Genomic DNA, 14,637 nt, shown 5'->3' on the forward strand with positions numbered 1-14,637 from the left:
GACTTCCGACTGGTTTCTTCAGTATTTTAACCCGGGGTTGTAAATGACTCAAGCAGGGGTCTCTGAGCGGGGTTACATAAATAAAACAACAATCATTGCATCTTCCAACTGTCCACAAAAGCTTTTAGCTCTGTCTCTTTAGCTCTACTCGGCGCATTACAGTCGCGCGACTCCTTCATCATGGTCAGCAAGCCACCAGAAGAGCCGAATCGGCAGCCCGACGATATCCCCAGCCCTCCAGTCGCAGCAAACACACCTCCGTTGGACGAGAGTAACTTGGAGGTTGATGTGAGTCGCTGATTCTCGCTCACGATAATAATTGATGTTTCTTTAGTTAACTGACCAGTCGTCAGGATGATTTAGATGCTAATGATTCGCTTCATAATACGTCGTCTGTCAAGCGCTGCTCTTGCTCCTCTGCCCCTGGCGTACTGACATCTCAATAACAGCATTGGGCCCAGCAGCTATCTTTCCTCTCTCCAATCGAACATATATAACTACAGGTAAACAACATGGTTCACAATAGCTACGAACGGTAAAATATACTGACAAGATATTGTAAATTCTGCAGATTTGAAGTAAGTGACACCGCAAATGATTATGTCATGAGGGTCGCTATAAGCCTAACATGCCATCAGAATGGACGTCGCTATCATGCTTTCCGCGAGGGCACCTATCTTGTCGTACGTGCCCAGTATCTTTTTTGATGATCCTTGTCTAAGCATATCTCACACAGCCCAACGACGACGAAGAGCAAGATCGAATGGATCTTGTTCATCACATATACAGCTTGATTCTCGATGAAAAGCTTCACCTTGCCCCGATTGATAAAAATCCCCAGCGTGTACTCGATCTCGGTACAGGGACTGGCATCTGGGCGATAGATTTTGCAGAGTAAGCTTGAAGAGAACTTGCTAGGCGCCTAGGTCGCAGACTGAACACCTCACTAATGAGATGTATCTTAGTGAGCACCCTTCAGCCGAGGTTATCGGGAATGATCTCAGTCCCATACAACCTGAATGGTACTCTGGTCATTCCTTTTCGTTGCAGGCAATAATACTAACAATTTAGGAACCCACCGAACTGTACATTCGAGGTTGATGACTACGAGGACGAATGGGTATACCGGAAGGAATTCGACTTCATCCATGCACGCGAGCTAGAAGCATGTGTAGGTGACGAAGATCTGTTGTTGCAGCGAGCCTTCCGACACACGCGCTCAGACGGCTATATCGAGCTGCAGGGCGTCGCTGCGCGCTTTGAGTCAGATGATGGGACAATCGAACAAGCGCCTAATGCTCAACTTTGGATGAAGAATCTGATTGAGGCTTGTGCGAAATTCGGTAAGCCTGTAGACTGCGCAGACAAATGGAGAGCCAGGTTGGAAAGGGCAGGGTTTGTCGATGTCCATGAAGAAATTCGCAAGGTACGAGCTGTGTTTCATGACTCACGAGTGCTTTCGAGGTGACTGTCACTAACCCTTGGACACAGTTGCCTATCGGAGCCTGGCCCAAAGATTCAAAGCTCAAGGAGCTTGGTAGATACCAAGCAATCCAAGAGCTGAAGGTCATTGACTCCTACACGCCTAAGCTTTTTGAGCACGCCCTTGGTTGGAACGAACAAGAGATCCAGGTATTGATGGCACAGGTCAAGAAGGAGCTAAGAAATCCTTCTGTTCACCTTTATCTCCCTGTTTACATTGTCTGGGGAAGGAAGCCTTGACCGCTGTAGCGTTGCGAGCAAAAGTTGTGCTGCTAAGCATAACCTTTATTTAATGGGGACAAACGCCCTCAGCATTAAGTCTGCTATAGTTTGCAACAATATAAGTTATCTATTATTCAGGTAAAGGCCTTGAACTCTATTAAACTGTTTTACTCTCATTATAGTACTTATTAGTTTAATAGGAAAAGTAACTAATGAAGTAATAGGGTAAATCGGTAGATTCTAGGCTAACTAACTGTTAAGGGAAAAGATCGATATGCTTAAATTTAATTTATAATAAAGCCTTAATAAAATAATTTATATAATTATATCTCTAGCTGTTTAATAGCTTATTTTCTTATTAAAGAAAATATAAATTAAATTATCTTACTTAATAATAATAATAAGGAATTAAAGTAGCTAAAGCATAAGGTAGGAAAAACTATTTAGACCTCACAAGTATAGCTAGTCTCAAGTGCAGTATTGCCCCGACCATTATAGCGGACCTTTTTAGGGTAGGGGCAGAGGAACCTGCTGTTCAACGTTCCGTTCTTGTCAGTATAGCTGACCGGTAGGGTGTCCGGTACTGTCCCGTTCTCTACCCACGCTCGTAGGGCATCGAAGGTGGTTTGAGGCTGTCCTCCGTGTCCTCCATAACAGTGGCCGACACCGGGCGCTTCGAACATTCGGTAATGATCGTGAATATCAGGAACGACGGCCGAGATAGAGTCATAGTAATGCAAAGTGCCCTGAAGAGGGATGAGGGCGTCAAGCTTTATGCGTGTTAGTTTTTGTGTTCAAATAGGCCGCTAAAAAAGTCGATGAAAGGAGGATAGCTTACCGTGCCGTGGTACCCCAGGATCTTACCGCCTCGTTGGAAGAACGGTGCCAGGTTGGTGTCGTCTCCGTTGATATGAGAGTATTGAAGGAGCGACGACTCGAAGATACGGTCATAATCATCATGCGTAAGGGTGGTGAAACTCATACTGAGGTTGCGCTCGACAAAAACGGAGGCCCAATCCGTGTAGACAGAGAATGGGACTCCAGTACAAGTACCATTACCCATACACGTGGTGATAGCGGGTCCCTGTCCAACCCCATCAATGGCGGTGATATTTGCCCCGGGCGCTATACCGTACCACAGAAAGTTACCCTCAACGGATTTGGGACCCGCCCAGGTTGCGTTAGATACTGCAGCCGCGGCCTCGGATATCTCCATCTGTGTACCAGCACAGTCGAAGGTGGTGCCTACGAGGTTGAAGGGGTCAAACTTGCACGAGCGGACATCAGATACTATGCCGTCAAGGACGCCGTCTTGTCCATCGCATGCGGCTGTAGCTGCCATAGCAATCTCTTGCAACTCGCAGGGTGCTGGGTATTCGCCCATCATGTTCATAATAAGCTGTGGCCAGAAAATGCCGTTGATGAACTGATTCCAGTTGATAGCTGGGGCCGAGGAAGCAATGCCGTCATATGCATCAGGATAGCGTTGGGCAAGCATGAGACCCTGGCGACCACCTTGCGAGCAGCCACTAAAGTAGGAGAACTCTGGCTTCCGGCCGTAAAAGCTGTGGACGAGGCTCTTGCCAATTATGGCTTGTTCATTAAGAGAGGTTGTCATCATGTTCTGGAGCAGGTAGAGGTTGACATTCCCTGGGCTTAGGGAGCCCCATTCGGTGGCAAGCTTTCCCTGCTGTCCAGCGTCAGTCGTGGTAGTTGCGTACCCCTCGCCCACAGCACCGGACATTTGAGCATCGGAGAGCGCATAACGTCCGGCGACCAATCCACCGCCCCCAACGGCCTGCAGTCGGCCGTTCCAATTGATAGGAAGCCAAGCCTCGACAGTGACCATGTCATCTTGGCCGGGATGCGTGTAGGAGACGGTGATGTTGCAGAAATCCACGTCTTCAACTTCGGCTGGGCCATGATGGAAGTTGAAATCCCCCGGAACACTGGTCGTGAAATTGGTAACCATGGATGCGCTGATATTGAGAATCTGGGTACCGAAGATATCGGGAGATACCAAATTCTCTGCCGAACAGAGCAAGGAACCGGCGGTGTAGTTGTTCGTCATGATGTAAGATAAGGACAGGAGAGCGTGGTGGTTTTGGTTTGGTGTATAATAACGGAAACGACAGAAGTAATTGAATGAAAAGAGAGACTACTGATTGATTGTGCCGGTAAGGAAAAAGTCACACTGGAGTCCGAACCGTGGCTGTATATATATGGCATCGAGACCACAACACATCAGTGGAGGCCGTCTCGCGAATCCCATATTTGTGGATGTCGTCGTCGCAAAGCAAAAGCGAGCAGTGATAGATTGGAATTTGCGTTACTCTGTGGAAACTCCTGCATCAAGTCCGACATCACACAACCATCGCTTATCTTCATCAAATTCAAAAGTGTTTAGCACCACTCTGGATAAGTCCACTTAGGGTGGTCCGCGAAATAATCTACCGTACAAAGTACGATGCGAGAGATACGAACGTTACGAGACACTAATCCGAACGCGTCGTATATGACACTCTCCGTATAACTTCGCATTAGCTCTGCCACATTAAGTCACTGGCACCACCCGACCCACCCGACCCACCTGAATCCGTACGACAGCGCTTCGTACTAAAGGTCGTAAAGCCCCGTAGTCGTCGCATTGTCGTTTAAGGTCCCCCTCACACTACGAAGACGTACATGGTCTCATGACAAAATTCTTCTCGCCATGTCGTTCGGCAACAACGAAACGAACCCATCGATTCAAACTAGAAACAGGGCACCGCGCCGATGTCACCGGAAATCCCGAAACGGCTGTACCAATTGCAAATCTCGTAGAGTCAAGGTATGAAGACTGATATGCGGGGTCGTGAATGCACCGTGGGTGCTGAAGGTAACCACAACTAGGCTAACATACATATGCCAAGTGTGACGAACAAAAGCCAGAGTGTTCGAACTGCGCGAGGCGGGAGCTTCGTTGTAGTTTTCTACCGCCAAACTCTTATTCAGCATCGCCTTGTGGAAATTCTGGCTCGTCGTCTCTGACGCCACCTTGCGACGCAACGCTCCTCACGCAGATTCCATCTCCTTCACTACCAGACATTCCCCGGACGCTTTCCCTTGAGCCGGCCTCAGAAGGCCTAGATATCGAGGATTTCTTTTTACTTCATCACTACACCATCTTCACATCACATACTCTGGCCATTGTCCCGGGACTTGACATTTTCATGAGGGTCAACCTTCCACGAATCGCCTTCTCTAATGATTTCCTACTGCATGGCACCCTCGCAATTGCTGCGCTTCACCTATCGCGCTTCAAAAAAAATGCCTCCGAAGCCAACGCGTACATGATGAAGGCATTACATCATTACGGTACCGCCCTACGAACAGCAACTTCCCTTATGACAAACATCAATGCCCAGAATGGACCTGCGCTGTACTTGTTTTCCATGTTGTGTTTCTCCTTTACCTTGGGGCTAGGGCCAAAACCCGGCGATTTCCTTCTCTTCGGACAACAGGGCATTGCACAATGGCTTGGGCAGCTCCAAGGTATGAGGTCTCTGCTCGAAACCAAGCCTGAGCTTTTCCAGGATGATACCCTGGCCCCAATGTTCCAGCTCTCTGTGCGCAGCTTGACCCAGTCAGTTTCTCGCGCCGACCATTTCCCCCAGCTACGTGAACAGATTCAGCAAGCCGCATCAGGAGATCCGGAACTAGTGCATTACTCGAAAGCATTGGATCAGCTGTCACAGAGCTTTGATTTCGCATTCCTTTCTACTTCCAGAGCAGCTCAACTGTCCCCCCAACAGGTATTCGTTTGGGTCTATCAACTGGACGATGATTTCGTCCGTCTGTTACAGGAAGAAAAGCCAATTGCGCTTATCATCCTTTCATATTTCTGCATTCTTCTTAATCGTCTCAGTTCGTTCTGGTGGATCCGTGGGTGGCCAGAACATTTATTATTCGAGATTCACGCTTCACTTGACGAAGAATACAGGATTTGGATGCGGCGGCCGATGGAGGAAACTGGTTGGATTCCAGGCTGATACGCTTTCACTTGACTATCTTATAATGTATAAAATTTCCCTGTCAATAAAAGCTGTAGATTGTAAGAATACAGCATTGCGGGCTTATGGACTGGGACAATTAGGTCCCTCAGACAGTCATCGGAAAGAGGCCGTGTCCTTCTGCTACTGTGAACCGCTAATCTACAGGGTTTCTCTGGGTCTTCACTTTAAGCTAATTTTGAGACCCTTATTACCTGCGCGTACCATAAATAAGGAGTAACGTAATGAATCAATTTGCCTGACACGCTATGATGCGACGGGTTTGACGAATCAGTAATAAGAACATGGGCTAAACGAGTACGACCAGATACGAGCCCAATGCCGATGGATCGGCACTAGATCGGCAAGGTCGATTTCTCCGCTCGGATCTTACCAGCCCGCCCCTTAATATGAGCCTCTAGTGTACCTACATGCTACCCTAAAACAGGTATCCACGTGCCGAAGCTCAAACCAAGCCAACACGGAGCATCCGTAACTCAAGGCTAAAGCCCTATACACGATTTAGCTTTTTCATACTAAGCAGCAGCCGTGCGCGCCTATATCATGCGCTTCCTTCAGTGTCAGATTATCACGGTTGAAACTTAGGTTCAAACTAGAGGCGATTAATTTCTCTTAAATGCACTGCTGTCCCGTTCTATTTCATCTGGCTTCTGCTACTACCTAAGAGACTTATTTGACTTCTGCTTTGTTCTCTTGAAACTCGCAAGTGAGACATTTCTTGACTCCGTTCCGCTATGCATAACAATGACAAACCGCTACCTAAGCCACCAGCGCCAAGGCACCCATCGTTCATTGCACCGTATGAAGCAGTCCCGGGTAATGATGCTAAACCGGACGAGGCTCCTCCCCAATATACGGAAGAACATGCAACTACTGAACAAATCTTAAACGACATAGCAGGAGCGACGGGTATGATACGGATTGAACCCTTTCTTGTCCCCAGACTGACAAAGAAAACATAGCCGATGGGCGTATCGACCTAAATCTCGACTCTAAACTTTGCAGAACCCTCTCTCTACTTATCGATCGCAATGGGCCTAAGCAGCGAAATTCCGACCGGCCTCTTAGTATTACACCTCCCGCCTATACCGACCAGACGGAATGCCATATTTGCTTAAATATTGTCATTCAAGTTGTCGGTAGTCGTGGAGACGTTCAGCCTTTCGTTGCGCTCGGTAACGAGCTTCAACGCCACGGTCATAGAGTTCGCCTTGCTACTCACGATACCTTTGCCGACTTTGTGCTCGAATCCGGCCTTGAGTTCTATCCTATTGGCGGTGATCCGACTGAGCTAATGGCGTATATGGTTAAGAACCCTGGCCTAATACCTTCCATAAAGAGCCTCCGTGCTGGTGACATCCAGAAGAAACGTCTTATGATTGCTGAGATGCTGGAAGGCTGTTGGCGTTCATGCAAGGAGCCTGATCCTCTGAACCAACAGCCATTTGTCGCCGATGCAATTATTGCGAACCCGCCAAGTTTTGCGCATGTTCATTGCGCTCAAGCGCTTGGTATCCCACTACATCTTATGTTCACTATGCCCTGGAGCGGTACTAAATATTTTTGTCACCCGTTAGCAAATATCAATGCTAATAATAGTGGTATCTCTACTGCCGTCGCTAACCAGATCTCGTTCATGGCTGTTGAATGGATGACCTGGCAAGGGTAAGAATAAAAGCATTACCCTCCTTACCTACGACCTGAACGCTGACCTCACGGGAGACTCGGCGATATTATTAATACGTGGAGGCAAAGCCTGGATTTAGAAGATATCCCTTTTTCTGAAGGCGCTGGTCTGCTTGAGACACTGCAGATCCCTTTCACTTATTGCTGGTCCCCAGCACTTGTTCCCAAGCCTCTCGATTGGCCGGATTACATTGGTCTGTTACTGGCTCGTTTAGTTAAGCCCTTCCTTTAAATGCTAACTCTAAGTCAGATGTGTGTGGCTTCTTCTTCCGCGATATACCACAGTATACTCCCGAACCTGGCCTTGGAGCCTTTTTACGCAACGGACCTGCACCTATATATATTGGCTTTGGAAGCATTGTCATCGACGACGCTGATAAGCTGACGGCCATATTGGTAGATGCTGTGAAGGAGACAGGCGTCCGCGCAATCATCTCCAAAGGATGGAGTAAGTTGGGCGCTAATCAGCCAGCCGATAGTGACATATACTATCTTGGGGACTGCCCGCATGAATGGCTATTCCAACAAGTTACAGCTGTTATCCATCACGGCGGAGCTGGGACTACCGCATGTGGGCTGCTTAATGGAAAGCCAACGGCCATTGTGCCCTTCTTCGGCGAGTGCGTACCATCTACCCGCTCTATTCCTAATGTATCAAACGCTAACACGGCTAGTCAACCCTTCTGGGGCACCATGGTCCATGCTGCAGGTGCAGGTCCCATGCCAATCCCCCAAAAGATGCTTGATAGTCAAAACCTCAGTCACGCCATCAGGTATTGTTTGACTCCAGGTGCGCTGGCGGCTGCAAGAGGCATGGCAGAGAAGATGCGGCAAGAAAACGGAGTCAGACAGGCTGTTAACTCATTCCACGCCAACCTTCCTCTGGATAAAATGCGTTGCGATATTATACCTGGATTACCGGCTGCTTGGTCTTATAAAATGGGGTCGCAGCATCTCAAACTTTCGAAAGCGGCGGTAGAGATTCTAACAGACAGCGGCAGGGTCAAATGGGTCGACCTTAAAGGGTAAGCCACCATTTTTACACAATCTAATACTACACATTTAACTGATTCAGAAATTTAGTTACGAGTCTCAACCCATAGACATACAACGTCGACGGTGGGACCCCCTCACGGCTGTTATCTCATCGGGGTTCAAGATGTATGCTGGCATGGTGACCTCAGCAGCAGACATTGTTATCAAGCCAGCACAGGTATTGATGGCAGACAGACCTAACACTGGGGACCCAAATTCAGTTGGGAATTCGAATACGCAAGCATTAGAAGACCCTATATATGGTAGATGTGCTGGGCTTGACGTGCCTTCTGGCAATCAGAACATGAGGAACCACAAAAGCCGCGCAGGTGCTGCCTTTGCAGGATCTGCCGGTGCTTTTGGCGATGTCTTCAAGACCCTCACGAAGGGTTTCTACCTTGATATACCGCACGCGCTTGAGGAGGGTATGCGTGTCGCTCCACGACTGTATGGTGGTGAGGTGTATGACCCTGGTCCTGTGACAGGTTGGAAATCGGGGGGTATCGCTGCGGGGAAGAATTTCAGCCACGGAATTTTAGAAGGAGTCGGCGGGTTAGTCATGTCACCTGTGCGAGGTGCGAAGAAGGATGGAACAGTAGGCGCAGCCAAGGGTTTGGGCATCGGAGTCCTCAACCTGACCACGAAGGTGACATCGGGAACATTAGGGCTACTTACATTTACCAGCCAAGGCGCCTACAAGAGTCTTCGTGCTTCCATGCGGAGGGATACGCGAAGGACCATTAAGCAGTCAAAGCAGGCCGAAGGCGTCGCCATCCTGCGAGAGGGGAAACAGCGTGTCGATGTAGGAGCCGTGCTGAGGATTTTCGATCACCAGGTGGCGCAAAAGCCGGAGAGAAAGTAGTGGATAGATTTCATAGGTTCAAAGAGATGACGCTGTCTACTTTTCTGAAAGGATAGTTGAATATGGGGCTTCTATGTCGTGCTCTGCCTTGGGGCGGTCGTCGCTGTGCTCATTTTCACTCTACCTGAAATGCACGAACCGAGGATGTTATCCAGGAAACCGTACCTGGTGCGGCAATCCAAGATCCCGTTGTGTGGGAATGTGCACTCCCGTGCCGAGGCTAACATCCCGTCGCTGAAGGGCAGTGCATTATACTCTGCAGTAAATGCTCTTCAGCATCTACCCTATTGTTGTTTCTTGACGCAGTCATGATGTCCTGGGAGCATTACTCGGGCTTCTTAATACTTGTCGCCTTCGAAACAAGGTCATGAGGCAGGGTACTCAACTAGAGTTAGAACCAGCAGATCGCTTCCTTACAGCCATAATTAGAGGAGTCGGCTTTGCTGTGACTATTCCCTTGGTCCCAGTTCTGTTCGTAACATCGAGGCGCAGTCCTCAAACAGGGCCCCGGGTCCAGGTCCCTGACTGTGTTCTTCCAATCCGGCATCGTCCGTTGCTATTGCCATCGCCAGCCAACAATAACCCTTTCATCTTCTGCTGAGAAAACATATTCGGGGACCCGAATATCTGCCTCGAGTCGATTTTCTCCAGCATACTGATCAGCTCTCCACATAACGATTCGATCTCAAGACTTGCAGCTCTCTCGGCACCAACTGGAAGGTCTTCCGCCAGGTCTACCAGAGTGCGACCAGCATCAAGCTAGACCTAAAACTTAATAGCCAGATGCATAAGGTATACTCCACGTCGCCATTCTAGCGCACTCTCTAACAGTCTAGGTCTAGCGAGAGATGGCTGGTGATCACGACCTCATTCAAGTCGTATTAGCAAGGTACCCCGGGAGAGTCTAATGCCCTCCCTTTGGGCATCGTATTCGATACAGAGTCTTCCAGACACCTGATATCATCTCAGCATTACAATTGGACAACTTAAAGAAATGTTTCCAATGCACCGGTCCTGTACTTTCCCTGGAACCAGAAGACCCTGGACTGGAAGAACTTACCCACGAGTTCTATACTTCGGGAGATTCGTCGAAGAATTTTCACAGGTATGTCAGTTATCTGTCTGACAATGACTCGTCTTAATGTGAGATATGCGACCTGAATTTGGCGTTCGAGATGCACTTACAAAGCCATGCTATGAAGGTTTTGGCTTTACATCAGCTAAGCATGATAGCTGACCTTCTCCGTAGCTTTACTTGGCTAAACGAGACTAAACGGATGACCTTCGGGTGATACAAACATCTCGTTTAGATACTAATAACCCGAAGCGTGGATCTAACCAATATGCCAAGGTTTGCAAGGGTGCCTAGTGTATGCGTCAGGCTATTACTACCAAAGAGCTATACTAATCGTTTAGCGTGGCTAGCGCTTTTTGCTTGTCCCTTTGATTGCAACAGTCAGCATCCGAAAACTCAACCGTTCCCGAAGAGTTAGCTCTAGTTCAATGGCGTTATGCCTGGATGATTACTTGAAGATAGAGTAATATCCTGGGGGATCCATGTAATCTTTGATCAGACGATCCTTTACCCCGCACCTTGGGGGTAGTTTAAATGCGAAGTCGTATGAAATAAGACATATAAAACGGAACGAGCAACACCAAGCAATGGCCAACAGAAAACACCACGAACAACAAGAAAAAGCAACACGTGTCTCTCTTTCCATCCGCGCAGCAAAACAAGATTACGACCCTCTGCGGCACAATGCATGTTCCAATTGTGTGGATGAGCCTTGCAGGCCTCATTCTCGTCTCCCATACTTCCGCGACACTGCTCAGTCAGAGGTCAGCATCTTGTAAGTATCTGCGCGTTTTTTTTTTATATTTTCTATCAGTACCGGTACTTGTACAAACTAACCGAACCATTGGGACAGCTTGGGAGGAGGCTTCTGATCAAGCCCGTCACTTTGTAGCACAGCTTAATACGACTGAGAAGATTGGCATCGTTACAGGCGGTTATCGGTTGGACGGGCCTGCTTGCGTTGGCACAATCGGAAAAGTTGAGAGGCTAGGATTTCAGGGAATATGTTTCTCTGATGGCCCTTCTGGATATGCCAGGTCTGACGGTTCGAGCGTCTTCTCTTCCGGCCTTACTGCAGCTGCTAGTTGGGATAGGCGCCTTATCTATGAACGTGCCGTTGCCATTGGAGAAGAGTTTAGGGCCAAAGGTTCTCATGTCCATCTCGGGTAAGTCATTACAACACCCACCTTGGCAAAGTTAGGGTTAGAAATATGCTAATGTAATGGCAGACCATCCTGTGGTCCTATGGGCCGCAGCGCCCTTGGCGGACGAAACTGGGAGGGTTTCGGCCCCGACCCTTACCTCTCTGGTGTCGCCATGAACGCTTCCGTCTCGGGTATCCAATCTGTTGGTGTACAAGCGTGCTCCAAGCACTTTATTGGCAACGAGCAGGAAACACAGCGCACCAGGACTACTGAGGAGGACGGAACCTTCATCAATGCTCTGAGCTCCAACATCGATGAACGTACACTTCATGAACTGTACCTTTGGCCTTTTGCCGACGCCGTCAAAGCCGGCACTGCCAGTATCATGTGTTCCTACAACCGAGTCAACCAGACTTATTCCTGCGCGAACCCGCACTTGCTCTCGCTGCTAAAGGACGAGCTCGCGTTTCCGGGCTACGTTGTTTCCGACTGGTATGCGACACATGGCACAACCTCCTTCGCCAACGCAGGGCTCGATCTCGAGATGCCAGGACCTGTCAGCAAAGACTACGGCGCCTCTTATTTCGGCGATCAGCTTCTCGACGCAATCGGCGATGATAATGTGACAGAGAGTCGGCTCAATGATATGGCCGAGAGAGTTCTGAGGCCATACTTCTTTCTGGGTCAGAACAAGGATTTCCCTGATCTAGATCCCGCTTCCACTGCTGCCCTTGGCGTCAACCAATTTGGTTACAATAATCCCCAGTTGCCAGTTACACCCATCCCTGCACGCGATGTTCGAGGCGATCACGCCAAGGTTATTCGAAAACTAGGTGCCGCTGCCACTGTCCTCCTCAAGAATGTCAATGGCACCTTGCCTCTGAAGAAGCAAGCTGATATCGGTGTATTCGGAAATGGAGCGCCATACCCAACAATCGGATCCATCTATTTCGACTATGCAAACACGTCCATCTCCTATGAGATGGGCACTCTCGACCAGGGTGGCGGCTCTGGCATAGTCCGTCATACCGAACTCATCGCCCCACTGGACGCAATTCGAGAACGTGTGCGTAAAGACGGTGGTCGGGTACAGATCCTTCTAGAACACAAAGAAATCATTGAGGGCAAGTTCAGGTCCATCTACCCAATCCCTGATGTCTGTCTGGTCTTTCTGAAGGCATTTGCGGCGGAAGGCCGGGATAGAGACTCGCTAGACCTTGATTGGAATGCTACCAAGGTCGTCGAGAGCGTATCCTCGTTGTGTTTTAATACTGTTGTTATTATCAACGGTCCAAGTGTAGTCTTGATGCCCTGGGCCGACAACGAGAACGTGACTGCTATTCTTTCAGCCCATTACCCTGGTGAAGAAATCGGTAACTCCATCGTGGATGTTCTCTGGGGTGATACGGAGCCCGCCGGCCGTTTGCCCTATACTATTCCCAAGAAGCAAAGGGATTACGGTGCACCTATTTATAACCTAACTGAGCCAGCTGCCAATCCTGATGCATGGTCAGTTGATTACACAGAAGGTCAATTTATCGATTACAGGCACTTTGACGCCATGAACATTGAGCCTCAGTATGAGTTCGGGTTCGGCTTGTCATACACCACCTTTGAGATGTCAACAGAACTCACCGTTGATATAGCCACAGGCATTCAAGCTCAACTGGATGAGTCCAAGGGCAAGGCTCCTGGAGGATGGGTTGATCTTTGGGAGCAAGCAGCTACAGTATCTGTCAAGGTGCACAACACTGGTGATAGGGACGGACACGCAGTGCCTCAGTTATATGTATCGTTCCCACAAGACACAACACCACCTGGTACCCCAGTGCGAGTTCTAAGGGGTTTCGAAAAGGTGTATCTCAAGGCTGGAGAGACTAAGAAGGTTACTTTTCCTCTCCAGAGAAGGGATCTCAGCTTCTGGGATGAAGCTACTCGTCAGTGGGTTATCCCTGAGGGAACCTTCACTTTTGCTGGTGGATTCAGCTCTCGTGACCTCCGAGTTAAGACTGAGACATCTGCGTTGGGGTAAAGCTACGCCAAGTCTAGTTACAATGACGTGGGACAAGAAAGGAAACTCGGGGCAAGTTCTTACTGAACTAGTATGTAATGGGTTCAGTCCGCTGATCAGGTTCCATCTAACTTATAAATTGATCCTCTTCCCGCCTAGTAAATTCTCTTCCCTTGTTGAAGTTCTAGTATTATTTTTCGATAGTAAGGTGTTATACAATGACGAGGCTTCCCTACCAAGTTGACAGGATGGGAGCCTCCTTTGTCTTATGCACAGTCACGCTCGGTTTCCCAGATGCTTAGACTCAGAAGCGGAGGTGTAGGGTGTGTTTGCCACGGGAAGAAACAAGGCTCACAATGCCTACACTCATGTACTGTAGCTGAGTCAGGAAAGCTGTGGCACCTCTTGGACCTTGGGAGAGAGGAGCAAGTCGACACTAAACTGAAAAAGTGCGGTTATCTGTTTCCAAATATCTAGCCAAGGCGTTACTTGTGTGCCACCAAGTAATAAGGTCCTTGCTGGCATAGACTGGAAGTACTGCTTACGCCATGAAAGGTGGCCTGGAACATAAGAAAGTAGAGTCAGATTCTGCAACGGAAATGCAGCTTGGATCAGAGTTCCATTCAATCAGCGTTGGGTTTGTATAGGTCGGAAGGGTGGGGTGAGCGGTGCGCGTACCCACCAAGGCGAGCGATAACACTAGAAGAGATACCAAGAGAGCTATGGCAGGGTCTTGTTGAAAAGAGAAAGAGGTTTGCACAAGCTGGGGGAAGAGATGAAACGACTATGTTAGCGAGGGTGGGGGTTGGGGGTAATTCTTACCCTAACGACATACTGATCATCGACATCTATCCGTGTCTGCACAGTCATGGTCATCTGCATTACCGGGCATGCTCGCAATTCTCTGCCCCCACTTTGTCGATCCTCTATAATTCCAGCTCTGATTACCTAAATGTTAGATGTATATTGTTGATTTATAGGTCAGATTTGGAATTCAAATATTAAAGAGTATATATTTGCTACGTAGTGTTCATTCCCCCTTGTTCGCTCAGACTCCTGAAAACTCT

General features: G+C 48.6%; 5 protein-coding genes across 5 annotated transcripts; 4 read left to right on the forward strand and 1 right to left on the reverse strand.

Annotated features, from left to right (window-relative positions):
* Nucleotides 1-126: 126 nt before the first annotated feature.
* Nucleotides 127-1,735, forward strand: FGSG_14015 (uncharacterized protein). The gene is made up of 9 exons (XM_011324761.1): nucleotides 127-288; nucleotides 354-391; nucleotides 462-503; nucleotides 572-578; nucleotides 639-683; nucleotides 737-894; nucleotides 966-1,022; nucleotides 1,072-1,426; nucleotides 1,505-1,735. The coding sequence occupies exons 1-9, from the start codon at nucleotides 181-183 to the stop codon at nucleotides 1,562-1,564; spliced, it is 870 nt and encodes a 289-aa protein (XP_011323063.1). The 5' UTR covers nucleotides 127-180; the 3' UTR covers nucleotides 1,565-1,735.
* Nucleotides 1,736-2,147: 412 nt separating this feature from the next.
* On the reverse strand, nucleotides 2,148-3,775 carry FGSG_11562 (uncharacterized protein; the record flags this gene model as incomplete). The annotated part of the gene is made up of 2 exons (XM_011324762.1): nucleotides 2,148-2,474; nucleotides 2,543-3,775. 2 exons carry the CDS (start codon nucleotides 3,773-3,775, stop codon nucleotides 2,148-2,150), a joined length of 1,560 nt encoding a protein of 519 aa, XP_011323064.1.
* Nucleotides 3,776-4,417: 642 nt separating this feature from the next.
* On the forward strand, nucleotides 4,418-5,808 carry FGSG_11561 (uncharacterized protein; the record flags this gene model as incomplete). Its single annotated transcript, XM_011324763.1, has 2 exons — nucleotides 4,418-4,534; nucleotides 4,617-5,808. The coding sequence occupies 2 exons, from the start codon at nucleotides 4,418-4,420 to the stop codon at nucleotides 5,733-5,735; spliced, it is 1,236 nt and encodes a 411-aa protein (XP_011323065.1). The 3' UTR covers nucleotides 5,736-5,808.
* A 682-nt stretch (nucleotides 5,809-6,490) lies between these two features.
* On the forward strand, nucleotides 6,491-9,339 carry FGSG_11560 (uncharacterized protein; the record flags this gene model as incomplete). Its single annotated transcript, XM_011324764.1, has 6 exons — nucleotides 6,491-6,665; nucleotides 6,719-7,421; nucleotides 7,506-7,636; nucleotides 7,693-7,890; nucleotides 7,978-8,467; nucleotides 8,526-9,339. The coding sequence occupies 6 exons, from the start codon at nucleotides 6,491-6,493 to the stop codon at nucleotides 9,337-9,339; spliced, it is 2,511 nt and encodes an 836-aa protein (XP_011323066.1).
* A 1,759-nt stretch (nucleotides 9,340-11,098) lies between these two features.
* Nucleotides 11,099-13,591, forward strand: FGSG_11559 (uncharacterized protein; the record flags this gene model as incomplete). The annotated part of the gene is made up of 3 exons (XM_011324765.1): nucleotides 11,099-11,189; nucleotides 11,229-11,580; nucleotides 11,644-13,591. 3 exons carry the CDS (start codon nucleotides 11,099-11,101, stop codon nucleotides 13,589-13,591), a joined length of 2,391 nt encoding a protein of 796 aa, XP_011323067.1.
* Between the last annotated feature and the right edge of the window lie 1,046 nt (nucleotides 13,592-14,637).

This window comes from Fusarium graminearum, chromosome 2 (genome assembly GCF_000240135.3).
Source record: "Fusarium graminearum PH-1 chromosome 2, whole genome shotgun sequence".
Lineage (NCBI taxonomy): Eukaryota > Fungi > Ascomycota > Sordariomycetes > Hypocreales > Nectriaceae > Fusarium > Fusarium graminearum.